Here is a 25,328-nt window from a genome sequence, read left to right on the forward strand (position 1 = left end):
CTCACTTCTATATACCACACCTCACTTCTATATACCACACCTCACTTAAACGTGTCACTCATTTATTTACATAGACCTCTCATGTTTTATGCCTTATATATTTATATATAAATATAAATATACATATGGGGATATTTATCAAAACCTGACTATAGGAAAAGTGTCCCATCTGCCCATAGCAACCAATCAGATCGCTACTTTCATTTTTCAGAGGCCTTTTCAAAAATGAAAGAAGCGATCTGATTGGTTGCTATGGGCGGATGGGAACCTTTTCCTATGGTCAGGTTTTGATAAATCTCCCCCAATATATATATACGTTATATATCATGTTTCGTATACATTTTATGGGGAAATTTATGATGCCTTTAAAAAGTTCAAATGGTCCCACAAAAAAATAAAAGTTGTTTCTACGCTATGTTCACCTGGCGGAATATCTGGAGTTTTTATACACAGCATCTCTAGTGGAACATCCGCCGGCACTAGGACCACTCAGAAATGCGCCATCTCCAAACACCGCAACGCAGTTTTTGAGCGGATTTCGCCGAAATAACTGACACATCATTTCTTTCTATCAAAGGCCGGGAATTCGAATTCCGCCATGTGCGCGGGGAGCAGGATGAAATCTATGGGACTCTGCTGTGGCGGAATTTTCGGGCTGAATATTTCAGAACTTCTGACGTGTAAACGAGGCCTTAGATGTCGGCGAGTTACAAACAGGAGAAGAAGGGGTTAAGTTGGATTGCATTATGCTTTATATATTCTCACAAAAACATGGTAGAGGAGTAGGGATATGAGAGATGTCCATGGTGGAGGAGGGATAGATGTCCATGGTGGAGGAGGTGGGATATGAGAGACGTCCATGGTGGAGGAGGAGGGATATGAGAGATGTCCATGGTGGAGGAGGAGGGATAGATGTCCATGGTGGAGGAGAAGGGATAGATGTCCATGGTGGAGGAGGAGGGATAGATGTCCATGGTGGAGGAGAAGGGATAGATGTCCATGGTGGAGGAGAAGGGATAGATGTCCATGGTGGAGGAGGAGGAGGGATATGAGAGACGTCCATGGTGGAGGAGGGATATGAGAGATGTCCATGGTGGAGGAGGAGGGATAGATGTCCATGGTGGAGGAGGAGGGATAGATGTCCATGGTGGAGGAGGAGGGATAGATGTCCATGGTGGAGGAGAAGGGATAGATGTCCATGGTGGAGGAGGAGGAGGGATAGATGTCCATGGTGGAGGAGGGATAGATGTCCATGGTGGAGGAGGAGGGATATGAGAGACGTCCATGGTGGAGGAGGAGGGATATGAGAGATGTCCATGGTGGAGGAGGGATAGATGTCCATGGTGGAGGAGGAGGGATATGAGAGACGTCCATGGTGGAGGAGAAGGGATAGATGTCCATGGTGGAGGAGAAGGGATAGATGTCCATGGTGGAGGAGGAGGAGGGATATGAGAGACGTCCATGGTGGAGGAGGGATATGAGAGATGTCCATGGTGGAGGAGGAGGGATAGATGTCCATGGTGGAGGAGGAGGGATAGATGTCCATGGTGGAGGAGGAGGGATAGATGTCCATGGTGGAGGAGAAGGGATAGATGTCCATGGTGGAGGAGGAGGAGGGATAGATGTCCATGGTGGAGGAGGGATAGATGTCCATGGTGGAGGAGGAGGGATATGAGAGACGTCCATGGTGGAGGAGGAGGGATATGAGAGATGTCCATGGTGGAGGAGGGATAGATGTCCATGGTGGAGGAGGAGGGATATGAGAGACGTCCATGGTGGAGGAGGAGGAGGGATAGATGGCCATGGTGGAGGAGAAGGGATAGATGTCCATGGTGGAGGAGGAGGAGGGATAGATGGCCATGGTGGAGGAGAAGGGATAGATGTCCATGGTGGAGGAGGGATAGATGTCCATGGTGGAGGAGGAGGGATATGAGAGACGTCCATGGTGGAGGAGGAGGAAGGATAGATGTCCATGGTGGAGGAGGAGGGATAGATGTCCATGGTGGAGGAGGAGGAGGGATATGAGAGACGTCCATGGTGGAGGAGGGATATGAGAGATGTCCATGGTGGAGGAGGAGGGATATGAGAGATGTCCATGGTGGAGGAGGAGGGATATGAGAGATGTCCATGGTGGAGGAGGAGGGATAGATGTCCATGGTGGAGGAGGAGGAGGGATATGAGAGACATCCATGGTGGAGGAGGAGGGATAGATGTCCATGGTGGAGGAGGGATATGAGAGACGTCCATGGTGGAGGAGGGATATGAGAGATGTCCATGGTGGAGGAGGAGGGATATGAGAGATGTCCATGGTGGAGGAGGAGGGATAGATGTCCATGGTGGAGGAGGAGGATGGATAGATGTCCATGGTGGAGGAGGAGGAGGGATATGAGAGACGTCCATGGTGGAGGAGGAGGGATAGATGTCCATGGTGGAGGAGGAGGAGGGATATGAGAGACGTCCATGGTGGAGGAGGGATATGAGAGATGTCCATGGTGGAGGAGGAGGAGGGATATGAGAGATGTCCATGGTGGAGGAGGGATATGAGAGATGTCCATGGTGGAGGAGGGATATGAGAGATGTCCATGGTGGAGGAGGATGGATAGATGTCCATGGTGGAGGAGGAGGAGGGATATGAGAGACGTCCATGGTGGAGGAGGAGGGATAGATGTCCATGGTGGAGGAGGAGGAGGGATATGAGAGACGTCCATGGTGGAGGAGGGATATGAGAGATGTCCATGGTGGAGGAGGAGGGATATGAGAGATGTCCATGGTGGAGGAGGAGGGATATGAGAGATGTCCATGGTGGAGGAGGAGGGATATGAGAGATGTCCATGGTGGAGGAGGAGGGATATGAGAGATGTCCATGGTGGAGGAGGAGGGATATGAGAGATGTCCATGGTGGAGGAGGAGGGATATGAGAGATGTCCATGGTGGAGGAGGAGGGATATGAGAGATGTCCATGGTGGAGGAGGAGGGATATGAGAGATGTCCATGGTGGAGGAGGAGGGATATGAGAGATGTCCATGGTGGAGGAGGAGGGATTCCACATGAGAGAAGTTAATTACATCCTCCGCATAGATAAACATGTCCTGTAATGAGAGGTCGTGCCGGGTCAGCGCCTCCTGATGTGATGATAAAAGTCATTAGAGAAATGTTACACCAGTGCTTTCCAACCAGGGGGCCTCCAGCTGTTGCAAAACTACAACTCCCAGCATGCCCAGACAGCCAACGACCCTATAAACCGCTGTAATGTCCTGTGTGATCTGACTGGTCTGTGGGGCCCCATACATGTCCTGTGTGATGTGACTGGTCTGTGGGGCCCTATACATGTCCTGTGTGATCTGACCGGTCTGTGGGGCCCTATACATGTCCTGTGTGATCTGACTGGTCTGTGGGGCCCTATACATGTCCTGTGTGATCTGACTGGTCTGTGGGGCCCTATACATGTCCTGTGTGATCTGACCGGTCTGTGGGGCCCCATACATGTCCTGTGTGATCTGACCGGTCTGTGGGGCCCTATACATGTCCTGTGTGATCTGACTGGTCTGTGGGGCCCTATACATGTCCTGTGTGATCTGACTGGTCTGTGGGGCCCTATACATGTCCTGTGTGATCTGATCTGTCTGTGGGGCCCTATACATGTCCTGTGTGATTTGACCGGTCTGTGGGGCCCCATACATATCCTGTGTGATCTGACCGGTCTGTGGGGCCCCATACATGTCCTGTGTGATCTGACTGGTCTGTGGGGCCCCATAAATGTCCTGTGTGATCTGACTGGTCTGTGGGGCCCTATACATGTCCTGTGTGATCTGACTGGTCTGTGGGGCCCCATACATGTCCTGTGTGATCTGACCGGTCTGTGGGGCCCTATACATGTCCTGTGTGATCTGACCGGTCTGTGGGGCCCCATACATGTCCTGTGTGATCTGACTGGTCTGTGGGGCCCTATACATGTCCTGTGTGATCTGACCGGTCTGTGGGGCCCTATACATGTCCTGTGTGATCTGACTGGTCTGTGGGGCCCCATACATGTCCTGTGTGATCTGACTGGTCTGTGGGGCCCTATACATGTCCTGTGTGATCTGACTGGTCTGTGGGGCCCCATACATGTCCTGTGTGATCTGATCTGTCTGTGGGGCCCCATACATGTCCTGTATGATCTGTCCGGTCTGTGGGGCCCTATACATGTCCTGTGTGATCTGACCGGTCTGTGGGGCCCTATACATGTCCTGTGTGATCTGACTGTTCTGTGGGGCCCTATACATGTCCTGTGTGGTCTGACTGGTCTGTGGGGCCCTATACATGTCCTGTGTGATCTCACTGGTCTGTGGGGCCCCATACATGTCCTGTGTGATCTGACCAGTCTGTGGGGCCCCATACATGTCCTGTGTGATCTGATCTGTCTGTGGGGCCCCATACATGTCCTGTGTGATCTGTCCGGTCTGTGGGGCCCTATACATGTCCTGTGTGATCTGACTGGTCTGTGGGGCTCCATACATGTCCTGTGTGATCTGACCGGTCTGTGGGGCCCTATACATGTCCTGTGTGATCTGACTGGTCTGTGGGGCCCCATACATGTCCTGTGTGATCTGACTGGTCTGCGGGGCCCCATACATGTCCTGTGTGATCTGACTGGTCTGTGGGGCCCTATACATGTCCTGTGTGGTCTGTGGGGCCCATACATGTCCTGTGTGATCTGACTGGTCTGTGGGGCCCCATACATGTCCTGTGTGATCTGACCGGTCTGTGGGGCCCCATACATGTCCTGTGTGATCTGACCGGTCTGTGGGGCCCTATACATGTCCTGTGTGATCTGACCGGTCTGTGGGGGCCCTACACATGTCCTGTGTGATCTGACTGGTCTGTGGGGCCCCATACATGTCCTGTGTGATCTGACTGGTCTGTGGGGCCCCATACATGTCCTGTGTGATCTGACCGGTCTGTGGGGCCCCATACATGTCCTGTGTGATCTGACCGGTCTGTGGGGCCCCATACATGTCCTGTGTGATCTGACTGGTCTGTGGGGCCCTATACATGTCCTGTGTGATCTGACCGGTCTGTGGGGCCCCATACATGTCCTGTGTGATCTGACCGGTCTGTGGGGCCCCATACATGTCCTGTGTAATCTGACTGGTCTGTGGGGCCCTATACATGTCCTGTGTGATCTGACCAGTCAGTGGGGCCCCAGACATGTCCTGTAATGAGAGGTCGTGCCGGGTCAGCGCCTCCTGATGTGATGATAAAAGTCATTAGAGAAATGTTACACCAGTGCTTTCCAACCAGGGGGCCTCCAGCTGTTGCAAAACTACAACTCCCAGCATGCCCAGACAGCCAACGACCCTATAAACCGCTGTAATGTCCTGTGTGATCTGACTGGTCTGCGGGGCCCCATACATGTCCTGTGTGATCTGACTGGTCTGTGGGGCCCTATACATGTCCTGTGTGATCTGACCGGTCTGTGGGGCCCTATACATGTCCTGTGTGATCTGACTGGTCTGCGGGGCCCCATACATGTCCTGTGTTATCTGACTGGTCTGTGGGGCCCTATACATGTCCTGTGTGGTCTGTGGGGCCCATACATGTCCTGTGTGATCTGACTGGTCTGTGGGGCCCTATACATGTCCTGTGTGATCTGACCGGTCTGTGGGGCCCTATACATGTCCTGTGTGATCTGACTGGTCTGTGGGGCCCCATACATGTCCTGTGTGATCTGACCGGTCTGTGGGGCCCTATACATGTCCTGTGTGATCTGACTGGTCTGTGGGGCCCCATACATGTCCTGTGTGATCTGATCGGTCTGTGGGGCCCTATACATGTCCTATGTGATCTGATCGGTCTGTGGGGCCCTATACATGTCCTGTGTGATGTGACTGGTCTGTGGGGCCCCATACATGTCCTGTGTGATCTGACCGGTCTGTGGGGCCCTACACATGTCCTGTGTGATCTGACTGGTCTGTGGGGCCCCATACATGTCCTGTGTGATCTGACCGGTCTGTGGGGCCCTATACATGTCCTGTGTGATCTGACCGGTCTGTGGGGCCCTACACATGTCCTGTGTGATCTGACTGGTCTGTGGGGCCCCATACATGTCCTGTGTGATCTGATCGGTCTGTGGGGCCCTATACATGTCCTGTGTGATCTGACTGGTCTGTGGGGCCCCATACATGTCCTGTGTGATCTGACTGGTCTGTGGGGCCCCATACATGTCCTGTGTGATCTGACCGGTCTGTGGGGCCCTATACATGTCCTGTGTGATCTGACCGGTCTGTGGGGCCCTACACATGTCCTGTGTGATCTGACTGGTCTGTGGGGCCCCATACATGTCCTGTGTGATCTGATCGGTCTGTGGGGCCCCACACATGTCCTGTGTAATCTGATCGGTCTGTGGGGCCCCATACATGTCCTGTGTGATCTGACCGTTCTGTGGGGCCCCATACATGTCCTGTGTGATCTGACCGGTCTGTGGGGCCCCATACATGTCCTGTGTGATCTGACTGGTCTGTGGGGCCCTATACATGTCCTGTGTGATCTGACCGGTCTGTGGGGCCACATACATGTCCTGTGTGATCTGACTGGTCTGTGGGGCCCCATACATGTCCTGTGTGATCTGACTGGTCTGTGGGGCCCTATACATGTCCTGTGTGATGTGACTGGTCTGTGGGGCCCTATACATGTCCTGTGTGATCTGACCGGTCTGTGGGGCCCCATACATGTCCTGTGTGATCTGACCGGTCTGTGGGGCCCCATACATGTCCTGTGTGATCTGACCGGTCTGTGGGGCCCCATACATGTCCTGTGTGATCTGACCGGTCTGTGGGGCCCTATACATGTCCTGTGTGATCTGACTGGTCTGTGGGGCCCTATACATGTCCTGTGTGATCTGACCGGTCTGTGGGGCCCCATACATGTCCTGTGTGATCTGACCGGTCTGTGGGGCCCCATACATGTCCTGTGTGATCTGACCGGTCTGTGGGGCCCTATACATGTCCTGTGTGATCTGACTGGTCTGTGGGGCCCCATACATGTCCTGTGTGATCTGACCGGTCTGTGGGGCCCTACACATGTCCTGTGTGATCTGACTGGTCTGTGGGGCCCCATACATGTCCTGTGTAATCTGATCGGTCTGTGGGGCCCTATACATGTCCTGTGTGATCTGACCGGTCAGTGGGGCCCTATACATGTCCTGTGTGATCTGACTGGTCTGTGGGGCCCCATACATGTCCTGTGTGATCTGACCAGTCAGTGGGGCCCCAGACATGTCCTGTGTGATCTGACTGGTCTGTGGGGCCCCATACATGTCCTGTGTGATCTGAATGGTCTGTGGGGCCCCATACATGTCCTGTGTGATCTGACTGGTCTGTGGGGCCCTATACATGTCCTGTGTGATCTGACCAGTCAGTGGGGCCCTATACATGTCCTGTGTGATCTGACTGGTCTGTGGGGCCCTATACATGTCCTGTGTGATCTGACCAGTCTGTGGGGCCCTATACATGTCCTGTGTGATCTGATTGGTCTGTGGGGCCCCATACATGTGCTGTGTAATCTGATATGTCTGTGGGGCCCCATACATGTGCTGTGTAATCTGACTGGTCTGTGGGGCCCTATACATGTCCTGTGTGATCTGACTGGTCTGTGGGGCCCTATACATGTGCTGTGTAATCTGATATGTCTGTGGGGCCCCATACATGTCCTGTGTAATCTGACCGGTCTGTGGGGCCCTATACATGTCCTGTGTGATCTGACCGGTCTGTGGGGCCCTATACATGTCCTGTGTAATCTGATCGGTCTGTGGGGCCCCATAAATGTCCTGTGTGATCTGACTGGTCTGTGGGGCCCTATACATGTCCTGTGTGATCTGACCGGTCTGTGGGGCCCTATACATGTCCTGTGTGATCTGACTGGTCTGTGGGGCCCTATACATGTCCTGTGTGATCTGACCGGTCTGTGGGGCCCCATACATGTCCTGTGTGATCTGACTGGTCTGCGGGGCCCCATACATGTCCTGTGTGATCTGACTGGTCTGTGGGGCCCTATACATGTCCTGTGTGGTCTGTGGGGCCCATACATGTCCTGTGTGATCTGACTGGTCTGTGGGGCCCTATACATGTCCTGTGTGATCTGACTGGTCTGTGGGGCCCCATACATGTCCTGTGTGATCTGACCGGTCTGTGGGGCCCCATACATGTCCTGTGTGATCTGACCGGTCTGTGGGGCCCCATACATGTCCTGTGTGATCTGACTGGTCTGTGGGGCCCCATACATGTCCTGTGTGATCTGATTGGTCTGTGGGGCCCCATACATGTCCTGTGTGATCTGACCGGTCTGTGGGGCCCCATACATGTCCTGTGTGATCTGACTGGTCTGTGGGGCCCTATACATGTCCTGTGTGATCTGACCGGTCTGTGGGGCCCCATACATGTCCTGTGTGATCTGACTGGTCTGTGGGGCCACATACATGTCCTGTGTGATCTGACCGGTCTGTGGGGACCTACACATGTCCTGTGTGATCTGACTGGTCTGTGGGGCCCTATACATGTCCTGTGTGATCTGACTGGTCTGTGGGGCCCCATACATGTCCTGTGTGATCTGAATGGTCTGTGGGGCCCCATACATGTCCTGTGTAATCTGATCGGTCTGTGGGGCCCCATACATGTCCTGTGTGATCTGACCGGTCTGTGGGGCCCTATACATGTCCTGTGTGATCTGAATGGTCTGTGGGGCCCCATACATGTCCTGTGTAATCTGATCGGTCTGTGGGGCCCTATACATGTCCTGTGTGATCTGACCGGTCTGTGGGGCCCTATACATGTCCTGTGTGATCTGACCGGTCTGTGGGGCCCTATACATGTCCTGTGTGATCTGAATGGTCTGTGGGGCCCTATACATGTCCTGTGTGATCTGACTGGTCTGTGGGGCCCTACACATGTCCTGTGTGATCTGACTGGTCTGTGGGGCCCTATACATGTCCTGTGTGGTCTGTGGGGCCCCATACATGTCCTGTGTGATCTGACTGGTCTGTCGGGCCCCATACATGTCCTGTGTAATCTGATCGGTCTGTGGGGCCCTATACATGTCCTGTGTGATCTGAATGGTCTGTGGGGCCCTATACATGTCCTGTGTGATCTGACCTGTCTGTGGGGCCCTATACATGTCCTGTGTGATCTGACCAGTCTGTGGGGCCCCATACATGTCCTGTGTGATCTGACCTGTCTGTGGGGCCCTATACATGTCCTGTGTGATCTGACCGGTCTGTGGGGCCCTATACATGTCCTGTGTAATCTGATCGGTCTGTGGGGCCCCATACATGTCCTGTGTGATCTGACTGGTCTGTGGGGCCCTATACATGTCCTGTGTGATCTGACTGGTCTGTGGGGCCCCATACATGTCCTGTGTGATCTGACCGGTCTGTGGGGCCCCATACATGTCCTGTGTGATCTGACTGGTCTGTGGGGCCCTATACATGTCCTGTGTGATCTGACCGGTCTGTGGGGCCCCATACATGTCCTGTGTGATCTGACTGGTCTGTGGGGCCCTATACATGTCCTGTGTGATCTGACCTGTCTGTGGGGCCCCATACATGTCCTGTGTGATCTGACCGGTCTGTGGGGCCCCATACATGTCCTGTGTGATCTGACTGGTCTGTGGGGCCCCATACATGTCCTGTGTGATCTGACTGGTCTGTGGGGCCCCATACATGTCCTGTGTGATCTGACTGGTCTGTGGGGCCACATACATGTCCTGTGTGATCTGACCGGTCTGTGGGGACCTACACATGTCCTGTGTGATCTGACTGGTCTGTGGGGCCCTATACATGTCCTGTGTGATCTGACTGGTCTGTGGGGCCCTATACATGTCCTGTGTGATCTGAATGGTCTGTGGGGCCCCATACATGTCCTGTGTAATCTGATCGGTCTGTGGGGCCCCATACATGTCCTGTGTGATCTGACTGGTCTGTGGGGCCCCATACATGTCCTGTGTGATCTGACCGGTCTGTGGGGCCCCATACATGTCCTGTGTGATCTGACTGGTCTGTGGGGCCCTATACATGTCCTGTGTGATCTGACCGGTCTGTGGGGCCCCATACATGTCCTGTGTGATCTGACTGGTCTGTGGGGCCACATACATGTCCTGTGTGATCTGACCGGTCTGTGGGGACCTACACATGTCCTGTGTGATCTGACCGGTCTGTGGGGCCCTATACATGTCCTGTGTGATCTGACTGGTCTGTGGGGCCCTATACATGTCCTGTGTGATCTGACTGGTCTGTGGGGCCCCATACATGTCCTGTGTGATCTGAATGGTCTGTGGGGCCCCATACATGTCCTGTGTAATCTGATCGGTCTGTGGGGCCCCATACATGTCCTGTGTGATCTGACCGGTCTGTGGGGCCCTATACATGTCCTGTGTGATCTGAATGGTCTGTGGGGCCCCATACATGTCCTGTGTAATCTGATCGGTCTGTGGGGCCCTATACATGTCCTGTGTGATCTGACCGGTCTGTGGGGCCCTATACATGTCCTGTGTGATCTGACCGGTCTGTGGGGCCCTATACATGTCCTGTGTGGTCTGACTGGTCTGTGGGGCCCTATACATGTCCTGTGTGATCTGAATGGTCTGTGGGGCCCTATACATGTCCTGTGTGATCTGACTGGTCTGTGGGGCCCCATACATGTCCTGTGTGATCTGATCGGTCTGTGGGGACCTACACATGTCCTGTGTGATCTGACCGGTCTGTGGGGCCCTATACATGTCCTGTGTAATCTGACCGGTCTGTGGGGCCCTACACATGTCCTGTGTGATCTGACTGGTCTGTGGGGCCCTATACATGTCCTGTGTGGTCTGTGGGGCCCCATACATGTCCTGTGTGATCTGACTGGTCTGTCGGGCCCCATACATGTCCTGTGTAATCTGATCGGTCTGTGGGGCCCTATACATGTCCTGTGTGATCTGAATGGTCTGTGGGGCCCTATACATGTCCTGTGTGATCTGACCTGTCTGTGGGGCCCTATACATGTCCTGTGTGATCTGACCAGTCTGTGGGGCCCCATACATGTCCTGTGTGATCTGACCTGTCTGTGGGGCCCTATACATGTCCTGTGTGATCTGACCGGTCTGTGGGGCCCTATACATGTCCTGTGTAATCTGATCGGTCTGTGGGGCCCCATACATGTCCTGTGTGATCTGACTGGTCTGTGGGGCCCCATACATGTCCTGTGTGATCTGACTGGTCTGTGGGGCCCTATACATGTCCTGTGTGATCTGACTGGTCTGTGGGGCCCCATACATGTCCTGTGTGATCTGACTGGTCTGTGGGGCCCTATACATGTCCTGTGTAATCTGACTGGTCTGTGGGGCCCCATACATGTCCTGTGTGATCTGACTGGTCTGTGGGGCCCTATACATGTCCTGTGTGATCTGACCAGTCAGTGGGGCCCCAGACATGTCCTGTAATGAGAGGTCGTGCCGGGTCAGCGCCTCCTGATGTGATGATAAAAGTCATTAGAGAAATGTTACACCAGTGCTTTCCAACCAGGGGGCCTCCAGCTGTTGCAAAACTACAACTCCCAGCATGCCCAGACAGCCAACGACCATATAAACCGCTGTAATGTCCTGTGTGATCTGACTGGTCTGTGGGGCCCCATACATGTCCTGTGTGATCTGACCGGTCTGTGGGGCCCTATACATGTCCTGTGTGATCTGACTGGTCTGTGGGGCCCTATACATGTCCTGTGTGATCTGACTGGTCTGTGGGGCCCCATACATGTCCTGTGTGATCTGACTGGTCTGCGGGGCCCTATACATGTCCTATGTGATCTGACTGGTCTGTGGGGCCCCATACATGTCCTGTGTGATCTGACTGGTCTGTGGGGCCCCATACATGTCCTGTGTGATCTGACTGGTCTGTGGGGCCCTATACATGTCCTGTGTGATCTGACTGGTCTGTGGGGCCCCATACATGTCCTGTGTGATCTGACCAGTCTGTGGGGCCCTATACATGTCCTGTGTGATCTGATCTGTCTGTGGGGCCCCATACATGTCCTGTGTGATCTGACTGTTCTGTGGGGCCCTATACATGTCCTGTGTGATCTGACCGGTCTGTGGGGCCCTATACATGTCCTGTGTGATCTGACTGGTCTGTGGGGCCCTATACATGTCCTGTGTGATCTGACTGGTCTGTGGGGCCCCATACATGTCCTGTGTGATCTGACCAGTCTGTGGGGCCCTATACATGTCCTGTGTGATCTGATCTGTCTGTGGGGCCCCATACATGTCCTGTGTGATCTGACCGGTCTGTGGGGCCCCATACATGTCCTGTGTGATCTGACCGGTCTGTGGGGCCCCATACATGTCCTGTGTGATCTGACTGGTCTGTGGGGCCCTATACATGTCCTGTGTGATCTGACCGGTCTGTGGGGCCCCATACATGTCCTGTGTGATCTGACTGTTCTGCTGGGAGCTTTTCAGCAGTTTGCTTTACAGCAGCTCTTCTGTGGGATCGGACCGGTCTTCACCCCCACACATGACCCTGTCCTGGTCACTGTTGTCCTTTCTTGGACACTTTTGGTCGGTAGTAACCACCACATACCGGGGACAAGACGTCCGCTCTGGCGATGATCTGACCCCGGAGTCTACACCTCACTACCGGTCACTTCTCCTAATATAAGTCCAGCGGGCGCCATTGTCACCAAATCATCCCCGGTATCACTTCACCGGTCGGTGGTTTTCATGTTGTGTCCTTTCTGGTCATTTGTTATACGTCATGTTCCATGTTATTACTCAGGAGATGTGGAATGTGTCTCATTACCTCCCGTCTGGCGACACGTTCCAGCTGTCACCACCGCATAAGAAGAGCAGCCGACCCCCGCCCCGGCCATCACACCATGACTGAGAGAAGGTCCCGCAGCTCCTCCAGAGAAGCTCCTCACAAGCAGAGGGACTCCGCCGGCCAAGGGTCTAAGAGGGGGGAAAAGAAAGGAAACCCAGGAAGACCCCGGAGCGAGAAGGTCAGAGACCCCCCGAAGAACGATGGGAAAGTGTCCGCTGTGGTCAACGTGGACGATGTGGTGGCTTCAGACGAGGAGACGGAAGTTATGGCTCTTCTGGAGGGCGAGCAGAGGGAGGACGGTAAGTTTTCGGAGCGGCTTTATGTCTTTATGAATCAGGTTGGGTCTAAACCTCAACAACGGTCGTAACGTGGAAACTCGTGACTGCGACGCAATAGGCGCAAAAAAAATAAATCCAAGTCTGACAAAGTTTTGGTCAAAGGTCACAGGTTACTTTAGGGTCGTGTTCATACAATGTAAAATTGGCTGTTTTTTGTTTTTTGCCGAAAATACGTAACTTTTTCTGTGTGTGTGAACTTGACTTGAAAGGGTAGGTACATGTGACCCCCCCCCAATTCTTTGCTACATTTTTGGAGAGGGGTGTGTAATGGGTGCTGCGAATGCTCATGTTCATACTGCGGAATCTCCGCTTGCGGAATTCCGCGAGCGGAGATTCCGTCTGTGTGGAACTATTTCAGCACCGGACAATTCCGCCGCTGAAATAGTTCCGCACAAAGAAAGGACATGTTCTTTCTTTGCGCGGAATTCCGTCCGCGAGACCTGCATAGCCGTCCTACATCCTTCGGTGCGGAACTATTGTCCGCCGTCTGTGCAGAACTATTTCAGCGCCGGACAATTCCGCCGCTGAAATAGTTCCGCACAAAGAAAGGACATGTTCTTTCTTTGCGCAGAATTCCGTCCGCGAGACCTGCATAGCCGTCCTACAGCCTTCGGTGCGGAACTATTGTCCGCCGTCTGTGCGGAACTATTTCAGCGCCGGACAATTCCGCAGCTGAAATAGTTCCGCACAAAGAAAGGACATGTTCTTTCTTTGCGCGGAATTCCATCCGCGAGACGTGTATAGCCGTCCTACAGCCTTCGGTGCGGAACTATTGTCCGCCGTCTGTGCGGAACTATTTCAGCGCCGGACAATTCCGCAGCTGAAATAGTTCCGCACAAAGAAAGGACATGTTCTTTCTTTGCGCGGAATTCCATCCGCGAGACGTGTATAGCCGTCCTACAGCCTTCGGTGCGGAACTATTGTCCGCCGTCTGTGCGGAACTATTTCAGCGCCGGACAATTCCGCAGCTGAAATAGTTCCGCACAAAGAAAGGACATGTTCTTTCTTTGCACGGAATTCCGTCCGCGAGACGTGTATAGCCGTCCTACTGCCTTCGATGCGGAACTATTGTCCGCTGTCTGTGCGGAACTATTTCAGCGCCGGACAATTCCGCAGCTGAAATAGTTCTGCCCAAATAAAGGACATGTTCTTTCTTTGCACGAAATTCCGTCCGCGAGACCTGCATAGCCGTCCTACTGCCTTCGGTGCGGAACAATTGTCCGCCGTCTGTGCGGAACTATTTCAGCGCCGGACAATTCCGCAGCTGAAATAGTTCCGCACAAAGAAAGGACATGTTCTTTCTTTGCGCGGAATTCCATCTGCGAGACCTGCATAGCCGTCCTACAGCCTTCGATGCGGAACTATTGTCCGCCGTCTGTGCGGAACTATTTCAGCGCCGGACAATTCCGCAGCTGAAATAGTTCTGCCCAAATAAAGGACATGTTCTTTCTTTGCGCGGAATTCCGCAAGACCTGCATAGCCGTCCTACCGCCTTCGGCGGTATGACGGCTATGCAGGTCTCGCGGAATTTCGCGCAAAGAAAGAACCTGTCCTTTCTTCATGCGGAACTATTTCAGCGGCGGAATTGTCCGCTGCTGAAATTCCTCAGTATGAACGGGTCTCGCGGAAGACCCATTCACACTGATGGTAATGTTCACAGTGCGGAATTCTACTCACGGAATTCCTCGCGAATTCCGCAGTGTGAACATACCCTAACGCACGCCATAAATTCACCCACTTTTTGTACAAAAAAAAAAAGGAACTAAAGCAAAAAAAAAATCTGTTGCAAAACTACAACTCTCAGCGTGCCCAGAGATCACGGATAGAATGGGGTCCCATTCAGGAGATCACAGGGAGGGGGTCCCAGCAGTCGGACCCCCCATGAACAGTGACATATCCCCTATCCTGTGTCTAGGGGATAAGTCCATTTTGGCTGAAGTAACCCTTTAAAGGGGTACTCCGGTGAGAAATTATTGTTTTCAAATTAACTGGTGACAGAATGCTAAAACAGATTTGTAAATGACTTCTATTTAAAAATCTTAATCCTTCCAGTACTTGTCAGCTGCTGTTTACTACAGAGAAAGTTCTTTTCTTTTTGAATTTCTTTTCTGTCTGACCACAGTGCTCTCTGCTGACACCTCTGTCCATATGAGGAACTGTCCAGAGTTGGAGAGGTTTGCTATGGGGATTTGCTCCTACTCTGGACAGTTCCTGACATGGACAGAGGTGTCAGCAGAGAGCACTGCGGTCAGACAGAAAATAAATTCAAAAAGAAAAGAACTTTCTCTGTAGTATACAGCAGCTGATAAGTACTGGAAGGATTAAGATTTTTAAACAGAAGTAATTTACAAATCTGTTTAACTTTCTGGCACCAGTTGATTTTAAAAAAAAAAATAGTTTTTCACCGGAGTACCCCTTTAAGGCTATATTCATATAGTGTAAAAGGAGCTGTATTATCTTTTTTACTAAATACACCTGTTAAATTGGTTTTAAAAAAAGTTAATATTTTCGCAAAATTCTGTGTTGTATTAAAGTCTATGGAAAAAATTACTTCTATTTAAAAATCTTAATCCTTCCAGTACTTATCAGCTGCTGTTTACTACAGAGAAAGTTCTTTTCTTTTTGAATTTCTTTTCTGTCTGACCACAGTGCTCTCTGCTGACACCTCTGTCCATATGAGGAACTGTCCAGAGCTGGAGAGGTTTGCTATGGGGATTTGCTCCTACTCTGGACAGTTCCTGACATGGACAGAGGTGTCAGCAGAGAGCACTGTGGTCAGACAGAAAAGAAATTCAAAAAGAAAAGAACTTTCTCTGTAGTATACAGCAGCTGATAAGTACTGGAAGGATTAAGATTTTTTTTTTATAGAAGTAATTTACAAATCTGTTTTACTTTCTGGCACCAGTTGATTTAAAAAAAATTGTTTTTCACCGGAGTACCCCTTTAAGGCTTTATTCACACAGTGTAAAAGGAGCTGTATTTTTTTTTTTTCTAAATACACCTGTTAAATTGGTTTAAAAAAAGTTAATATTTTCGCAAAATTCTGTGTTGTATTAAAGTCTATGGAAAAAATTACTTCTATTTAAAAATCTTAATCCTTCCAGTACTTATCAGCTGCTGTTTACTACAGAGAAAGTTCTTTTCTTTTTGAATTTCTTTTCTGTCTGACCACAGTGCTCTCTGCTGACACCTCTTTCCATATGAGGAACTGTCCAGAGCTGGAGAGGTTTGCTATGGGGATTTGCTCCTGCTCGGGACAGTTCCGAAAATGGACAGAGGTGTCAGCAGAGAGCACTGCGGTCAGACAGAAAATAAATTCAAAAAGAAAACAACTTTCTCTGTAGTATTCAGCAGCTAAATAGTACTGGAAGGATTAAGATTTTTTTATAGAAGTAATTTACAAATCTGTTTAACTTTCTGGCACCAGTTCATTTAAAAAAAAAAATAGTTTTTCACCGGAGTACCCCTTTAAGGCTTTATTCACACAGTGTAAAAGGAGCTGTATTTTTTTTTCTAAATACACCTGTTAAATTGGTTTAAAAAAAGTTAATATTTTCGCAAAATTCTGTGTTGTATTAAAGTCTATGGAAAAAACATTGTTTAAATAAAAAACATTTTTTTTTTCTGTAATTTCCAGTGGTTGTTAAAAAAAAAAAAAAAAAAAAAAGGTTAATTATTTGCAGCCGTAAGTAAGAAATGGTGGCAGGTATATAATGTATAATAACATCTGAACGGAAAAGAAAAAATGGGCCGTAAAATATCCTGCAGGAATTTTTACAAATTTAGAAAAATTGTCATTAAAAATTATTGTTATTATTTTTTTAAACGGCCACAAATACGATAGAAAATACGCTGAGCATGGCCTGAAATAGCGGCACAACTCCGGCACGTCTACCATACTTTTGGCGCCATGAGTCTGGCCTGAGTCTGTAATTTAATGTTACAAGTTGCCGTGCAGCCCTAGCGCAAATGTGGGATGGCGTGAACCGATTTTTATCGTTGTTACGAATTGTACTAATGACCGTAGTGAGATCATAATAACAGCGATGGGTGAATTGTAGGCGACACAGATTAAGACACTTATGTCATTTTTTAGGCTCAGGGACGGTTTTCCAAAATGGCAGCGTGCTCTGGGTCTGGCGTCATTTTCCTGAAATATTAGCGTTTTTCCTCATGTAGACTCCTATTGGTGGAAAAGAAATGTCAGAAAAAAAACGCCATGTGTGCACGTACCTTGGCAATTTGTTCTGGGGCGTTTTTCCCTTGAGTCACATAGTGAGAGAATCACATGACTTGCGATGAGAAAAATGCAGGAGATAAAACGCCAAAAAAAAAAAAAAAAAAAAAGTACCTTTACTAATAAATGGTATAAAAAAAAAATAATAATGTGGGGGGGGGGGGGTGATGTAGTTTTTTGTGGTGTTTTGTGGCTAAAAAAGAACAAGAGTGACACTTAAACGTCCTCCATTGAAGGGAGCGTCACAATTTAAGGAGTGACGTGTTACTTCTTCTCTGTGTGAATAAGCGGTGAAGCTCTTATTGAAATCAATGGTCAGTACTGCCCCCTGATGCTGACCGTGACTCAGAGAAAGCCGCAGGGCAGAGCTTCACTTGGGCTAAAAGTAGCCCAGATTAGTGCTTCCCAATCAGTGCTTTTCTGGTTGTTGCAGCATAACTACAACTCCCAGCATGTCCAGACAGCCAACAACTGTCTTATTAAAATCAATGGAAGCCTCAGTACTGCCCCCTGATGCTGACCGTGACTCAGAGAAAGCCGCAGGGCAGAGCTTCACTTGGGCAAAAGGTAGCCCAGATTAGTGCTTCCCAATCAGTGCTTTTCTGGTTGTTGTATAACTACAACTCCCAGCATGTCCAGACAGCAAACAACTGTCTTATTAAAATCAATGGAAGCCTCAGTGCTGCCCCCTCCATGCTGACCGTGACTCAGAGAAAGCCGCAGGGCAGAGCTTCACTTGGGCTAAAAGTAGCCTAGATTAGTGCTTCCCAATCAGTACATCTCTGGTTCTTGCATAACTACAAATCCCAGCATGCCCGGACAGCCAACAGCTGTCTTATTGAAATCAATGGGAGCCTCAGGACTGCCCCCTGATGCTGACTGTGAATCGGAGAAAGCCGCAGAGCTTCATTTGCGCTAAAGTTAGCCTAGATTAGTGCTTCCCAATCAGTGCGCCTCCAGTTGTTGAAAAACTACAACTCCCAGCATGCCCGGACAGCAAACGGCTGTTTTGCAACAGCTAAAGACTCACTGGTTTCTTTGTCCGACAGCTATTTTTCCCAAATCCCCTACCTTATACATGGATGCTCGGCTTGACTGAGCATACATGTGTCCTTAATAGGGATACAGGAAAAAGATGCTGCCAGACACCTTTCCCCCCTTCCCCCAGACTTCTTCAGGTTCTAGAATTTCATTGTGTCAGATCATACGAGTCGGGAAGCCCCTATATACGTTACTAGGATGGCAGGTCCCACCGAAATTGTTAAAATTTGCCAACATTCATCCTACTTCCCCTCCCATCCCCGTCTGTCTCTGTTTGATTGACATTGTCATCTGGAAGCCGAGCCCTGTTTACAAGTCTCTTTCCTATACAGAGTTTGCACAGGTGTGAGATTTGGAAACAGGGCTTGGCTTTTTTTACCCGTAGTGGGACATTGCATGGCAACCAGGACCACCACACATTATCCTTCTCCCACCTCTAGGAGGCGCCCCTGCTGTCATATATAAATGCACTGACCCTGCTCTTCTCTTTCTCGCAGTGAAGTCTCCCGGCCTTAGACTATGTGAGCTCCTCCTCACCGTGTGCTGCGCACTGCTCGCCGTCCTCACCTTCCCGCTCTCCGTCTGGTTCTGCATTAAGGTGAGAGCAAGAAGTGGCGGTGGGGGTTACGTTTTTTATGTTTTACGTTTTTTATCTTATGCCGCTAATTTGGTGTCATTTTTGGCACACAAAGTTGCGGCCACACCCCTTTATCCCAATAAAATCACACCCACTTGTCACTAGGACACGCCCTCTTGTCGAGACAAGGTACAACCACTAAAGAGTATATGGTGCTGTGTCTGCAGAGCCTCCACCCCTTTCAGTCAGCTGATCAGGAGGCCATCAGTATTATTATTCTACCTCTGCCCCCTACAGGTCGTACCGGATGGTGCAGGTTCAATGACATTTCAATGTTTGTATTTCTTTACAGATTCTGAGAGAATACGAGCGCGCGGTTATATTCCGCCTGGGACGCCTGCTGCCGGGTCGGGCCAGAGGGCCGGGTACTTATTTACTATGTTTCTATAGTTTAGATATTTTATCACATGTATTATGTGCATATATCTTATAGTGTATATGATGTATCTGTAAAGTCTTCACCCCGGTGACTATATATGATGTATCTGTAAAGTCTTCACCCCGGTGACTATATATGATGTATCTGTAAAGTCTTCACCCCGGTGACTATATATGATGTATCTGTAAAGTCTTCACCCCGGTGACTATATATGATGTATCTGTAAAGTCTTCACCCTGGTGACTATATATGATATATCTGGAACGTCTTCACCGCGGTGACTATATATGATGTATCCGGAAAGTCTTCACCCCGGTGACTATATATGATATATCTGGAGCGTCTTCACCCCGGTGACTATATATGATGTATCTGTAAAGTCTTCACCGCGGTGACTATATATGATGTATCTGTAAAGTCTTCACCGCGGTGACTATATATGATATATCTGTATAGTCTTCACCCCGGTGACTATATATGATGTATCTGGAGCGTCTTCACCGCGGTGACTATATATGATGTATCTGGAGCGTCTTCACCGCGGTGACTACATATGATATATCTGTATAGTCTTCACCCCGGTGACTATATATGATGTATCTGGAGCGTCTTCACCGCGGTGACTATATATGATATATCTGGAACGTCTTCACCCCGGTGACTATATATGATGTATCTGGAGCGTCTTCACCGGGGTGATTATATATGATGTATCTGGAGCGTCTTCACCCTGGTGACTATATATGATATATCTGGAACGTCTTCACCGCGGTGACTATATATGATATATCTGGAGCGTCTTCACCCCGGTGACTATATATGATGTATCTGTAAAGTCTTCACCGCGGTGACTATATATGATATATCTGTATAGTCTTCACCCCGGTGACTATATAGGATTTATCTGGAGCGTCTTCACCCCGGTGACTATATATGTTGTATCTGGAACGTCTTCACCCCGGTGACTATATATGATGTATCCGGAACGTCTTCACCCCGGTGACTATATATGTTGTATCTGGAACGTCTTCACCCCGGTGATTATATATGATTTATCTGGAGCGTCTTCACTCCGGTGACTATATATGATGTATCTGGAACGTCTTCACCCGGTGACTATATATGTTGTATCTGGAACGTCTTCACCCAGTGACTATATATGATGTATCTGGAGCGTCTTCACCCCGGTGACTATATATGATGTATCTGGAGCATCTTCACCCCGGTGACTATATATGATGTATCTGAAAAGTCTTCACCCCGGTGACTATATATGATGTATCTGGAAAGTCTTCACCCCGGTGACTATATATGATGTATCTGGAAATTCTTCACCTCCGGTCACTTTTTTCCAATTTTGTTCTGTGGCCCTGCGCGTTTCCCATCATTCTGCCCCCAATCCCCCATAATGACAAAGTGATCACAGAATGTTAGAAATTTTAGCAAATTTATTGACAAAAGAGGAGCCAGAGCTAAATATAAGCGTCATAGTAAAGGGTATGAATACTTTTTTTTACATTTATTTTGTTGTCCTTTTATCACTATGGGGTATTAAAGGGGTACTTTAATGTTTTTAAATCAGCTTGTAAATTACTTCTATTTAAAAATCTTAATCCTTCCAGTACTTATCAGCTGCTGTATACTACAGAGGAAGTTGTGTATTTCTTTCCAGTCTGACCACAGTGCTCTCTGCTGCCACCTCTGTCCATGTCAGTAACTGTCCAGAGCAGGAGCAAATCCCCATAGAAAACCTCTCCTACTCTGGACAGTTCCTGACATGGACAGAGGTGTCAGCAGAGAGCCCTGTGGTCAGACTGGAAAGAACTACACAACTTCCTGGAATTTGTCATCTACAGAAAACCCCTTTATGTTTCTGTAGTTTTGATGATAATGTATATGTGTCCAACCAGTGGGATCCCCATTGTGATGTTTAAATGTGGCCTCTGAGTTTCTAGTGATCTATTATTCTATGAAACATTTTATCTCCTCACCAAGGGGTACTTAAAGGGGTTATCCAGGAAAGAACAATCAACTGGCTCCAGAAAGTTAAACAGATTTGTAAATTTCTTCTATTAAAAAATCTTAATCCTTTCAGTACTTATGAGCATCTGAAGTTAAGGTTGTTCTTTTCTGTCTAAGTGCTCTCTGAGGACACCTGTCTCGGGAACCGCCCAGTTTAGAAGCAAATCCCCATAGCAAACCTCTTCTAAACTGGGCAGTTCCCGAGACACGTGTCATTAGAGAGCACTTAGACAGAAAAGAACAACCTTAACTTCAGAAGCTTACAAGTACTGAAAGGATTAAGATTTTTTAATAGAAGTAATTTACAAATCTGTTTAACTTTATGGAGCCAGTTGATATATAAATAAAAGTTTTTTTCCTGGATAACCCCTTTAAGGGACACAACCTATCCCAGGTCCACAGGATAGGGCATATATGTCTGATCATGGGGGTCTGGCCCCTGGGACCCCCCTCAGATGTCTGTATGGGGCTCAGTTACTCACCAGTCCCCAGAGTAGTCCTGCCCCCTGAACAGACTGAGATGGGACCCTGTCTTAGCCGGTGATTGGCTGAGCGGCCGTCACTCCTGCTCGTCTCCAAAGGTTGAGCAGCCAGAGCCGGGCCCCATATAGGAGATCAAAAAGGGCCCCAGCGGCCAAAATCCCCCATGATCAGCCACTTATGCCTTATCCTGTAGACAGGGGATTGATTGTGTTCCCTGGAGTACCCCTTTAACCCTTTCCTCTAATATCATTTTTTTTTCTTTTTGCAGGAATCTGTTTTTATCTCCCGATTCTGGACAAATGCACCAAGCTGGACCTCCGTATAAAGACCTTCCAGGTTCCCTTTCACCAGGTATATATGGACAGGGCGGCCTGTGCTCACATTTCGGGATGTTTTTTTTTTTTTTTAGCTTTATTCATGTTCACTCCTGTTTTTTGACAATCGTTCACATTCCCGAAATTCCCATTGATGCTGAGGGGCCGCGACCAAAATATTTATCCGAAACTATAGGAAATAATTCCGCCCTTCACGGTTACTGACGATCTGCTTTACACATTGGTTTCTGTCTTTTATACAAAATCTAATGACAGATGGAGAGACTGAGGCACTACAGCTTAGTGGTTACTCTCACGCTCGGTGGCTTCAACGTTTCGGGACATCAACAATAATATAAAGATGTTTAACAAGTCAAATAACTCCCTGGATCCTGTTCACAGGAGATCCCCCTGGACTGTGTTACTTCCCACAGGACCACGCACTCTCATGTTTCCATCAGTTATTCTCTTATCTCTGCCCCCCCCTCTTAAAGGGGTACTCCACTGCTAGACATCCTTTGGATAGGGGATAAGATGTCTGAACGCCGAGGGTCTTGCTGCTGGGGCCCCCCACGACCTCCTGCAGCACCCGGTGTTCTAACCAAATGCCGGGTTCCTGCGTCAGTTGCCGTGACATCACGGCCACACCCACTCCATTCATGTCTATGGGAGGGGGCGTGTCTGTCGACACGCCCCCTCCCATAGACATGAATGGAGGGGGCGTGGCCGTGACGTCACGATCACGGCCTCTGAGTGTTGAGAATGCTGGAGAACGGGAGTACCCCTTTAAAGGGGAATTCCAGTGAAAAACAATTTTTTTTCATATCAACTGGCTCCGTAACGTTAAACAGATTTGTAAATGACTTCTATTAAAAAATCTTAATCCTACCAGTACTGATCAGCTGCTGAAGTTGAGTTGTTCTTTTCTGTCTGACAACAGTGCTCTCTGCTGACACCTCTGTCTGTCTCAGGAACTGTCCAGAGAAATTCCCATAGAAAACCTCTGCTCTGGACAGTTCCTAAGACAGGCAGCAGAATGCACTGTGGTCAGACAGAAAAGAACAACTCAACTTCAGCAGCTGATAAGTACTGGAAGGCTTAAGATTTTTTTTAAAGAAGTAATTTACAAATATGTTTAACTTTCTGATATTCCTCACTGAGGGATAGCCCAGCTTTTACCTCTAGGACTGTCCTTACCAAGGCTTCTAATCTAGGCCCTACTAGAGGTCCAGCCTTCCAGGCTACTATACAGGCCTGCAGGGCAACTAGAACCCTCTGTAACTATCCACCAGCCCACCAGGTCTAACCGAGGGTTTCATCTAAGACCCCCATATTAGACCTAAATGCAGCCTCCCCATGGTCTAAAACCTCCACAGCTCGCCCCCTACAAGTTGCTGCCAGGGCTGGTGGGAGGATTTTTTCCACCCTATGTGAAAGGAATTCTGCCGCCCTTTGACCCCGCCCTTGACATGCCCCCCACCTTACTACTGGGGTGACACACTGTAACAAACCTCCTCCTCATGTAATATCCTTACTACTGGGGTGACACACTGTAACAAACCTCCTCCTATTGTAATCTCCTTACTACTGGGGTGACACACTGTAACAAACCCCCTCCTCATGTAATCTCCTTACTACTGGGGTGACACACTGTAACAAACCCCCTCCTCATGTAATCTCCTTACTACTGGGGTGACACACTGTAACAAACCTCCTCCTATTGTAATCTCCTTACTACTGGGGTGACACACTGTAACAAACCTCCTCCTCATGTAATCACCTTACTACTGAGGTGACACACTGTAACAAACTTCCTTCTCATGTAATCACCTTACTACTGGGGTGATACACTGTAACAAACCTCCTCCTCATGTAATCTCCTTACTACTGGGGTGACACACTGTAACAAACCTCCTCCTCATGTAATCTCCTTACTACTGAGGTGACACACTGTAACAAACTTCCTTCTCATGTAATCACCTTACTACTGGGGTGATACACTGTAACAAACCTCCTTCTCATGTAATCACCTTACTACTGGGGTGACACACTGTAACAAACCTCCTCCTCATGTAATCTCCTTACTACTGGGGTGATACACTGTAACAAACCTCCTTCTCATGTAATCACCTTACTACTGGGGTGACACACTGTAACAAACCTCCTCCTCATGTAATCTCCTTACTACTGGGGTGACACACAGTAACAAACCTCCTCCTCATGTAATCTCCTGACTACTGGGGTGACACACTGTAACAAACCTCCTCCTCATGTAATCTCCTTAATACTGGGGTGACACACTGTAACAAATCTCCTCTTCATGTAATCTCCTTACTACTGGGGTTCAGGGCGGGGGTTGGGCCGGATGTATGGAGGCAGCGCATGATGTCAGGATGCTGGATGGACCTGACCGGCCTGTCTGCCTCACAGGTGGCGCTGTGCTCCTCCAGCAGGCAGAAGAATGCAGATTATTATGGTACCGGTGAAGGGGGGTGTGACGGTGGTGCTGGCTGGGGGCTGCTTCGAATAAGCGGCGGGTGCTTCAGATGCTGGCTGGCTGCTTTCTTGCAGCGAGTAGAGCGGCGACCCCATCAAGAGGGCGCTCTAGGCAGTTGCCTATTTTGCCTATGTGATGGTCCTCTCAGCTTATATAATAGTAGACGCCGCCATCTATAGGCAGAGCCAAGATTACATCTGCCCAACAGGTTTTACCTACATAATGTTTTTCTCCTCTATTAGATTGTTACTAAAGATCTGGTGACATTGGAGGTCGACGCGATCTGTTATTACCGCCTAGAAAACGCTGCTCTATTTCTAACAAGTGTCAACAACGTCTCCAGCGCCCTCCAGCTGCTGATCCAGAGCACAACCAAGCGTCTTCTGGCACACAGATCCTTCCTAGATATCCTACTAGAAAGAAAGAGCATCGGAGAGGAAGTGAAGGTAAGAGAGTCGCCCAAGCAGTAATGGATATCAATAACTCGTCACACGTCATGTCATGAGGTCAGGAATCAAGGTTTTCGTATCTGGTGGAAATTTGATTTTCTTTAC

General features: G+C 49.4%; 1 protein-coding gene across 2 annotated transcripts in view; it reads left to right on the forward strand.

Annotated features, from left to right (window-relative positions):
• Positions 1-25,328, forward strand: part of NPHS2 (NPHS2 stomatin family member, podocin) — a 53,856-nt gene that overhangs the window by 21,996 nt on the left and 6,532 nt on the right. The window contains exons 2-7 of one of the 2 annotated variants that reach the window (XM_056529382.1): positions 578-702; positions 12,782-13,125; positions 18,940-19,040; positions 19,372-19,444; positions 22,232-22,314; positions 25,017-25,220. In XM_056529382.1, the coding sequence (XP_056385357.1) occupies positions 599-702; positions 12,782-13,125; positions 18,940-19,040; positions 19,372-19,444; positions 22,232-22,314; positions 25,017-25,220 (909 nt within the window). In that variant the 5' untranslated portion in view covers positions 578-598. Of the gene's footprint in view, positions 1-577; positions 729-12,781; positions 13,126-18,939; positions 19,041-19,371; positions 19,445-22,231; positions 22,315-25,016; positions 25,221-25,328 lie in introns of those variants that run through there. The other variant, XM_056529383.1, reaches the window with a different exon arrangement.

Source organism: Hyla sarda, chromosome 7, assembly GCF_029499605.1.
Source record: "Hyla sarda isolate aHylSar1 chromosome 7, aHylSar1.hap1, whole genome shotgun sequence".
In the NCBI taxonomy this organism is placed as follows: domain Eukaryota; kingdom Metazoa; phylum Chordata; class Amphibia; order Anura; family Hylidae; genus Hyla; species Hyla sarda.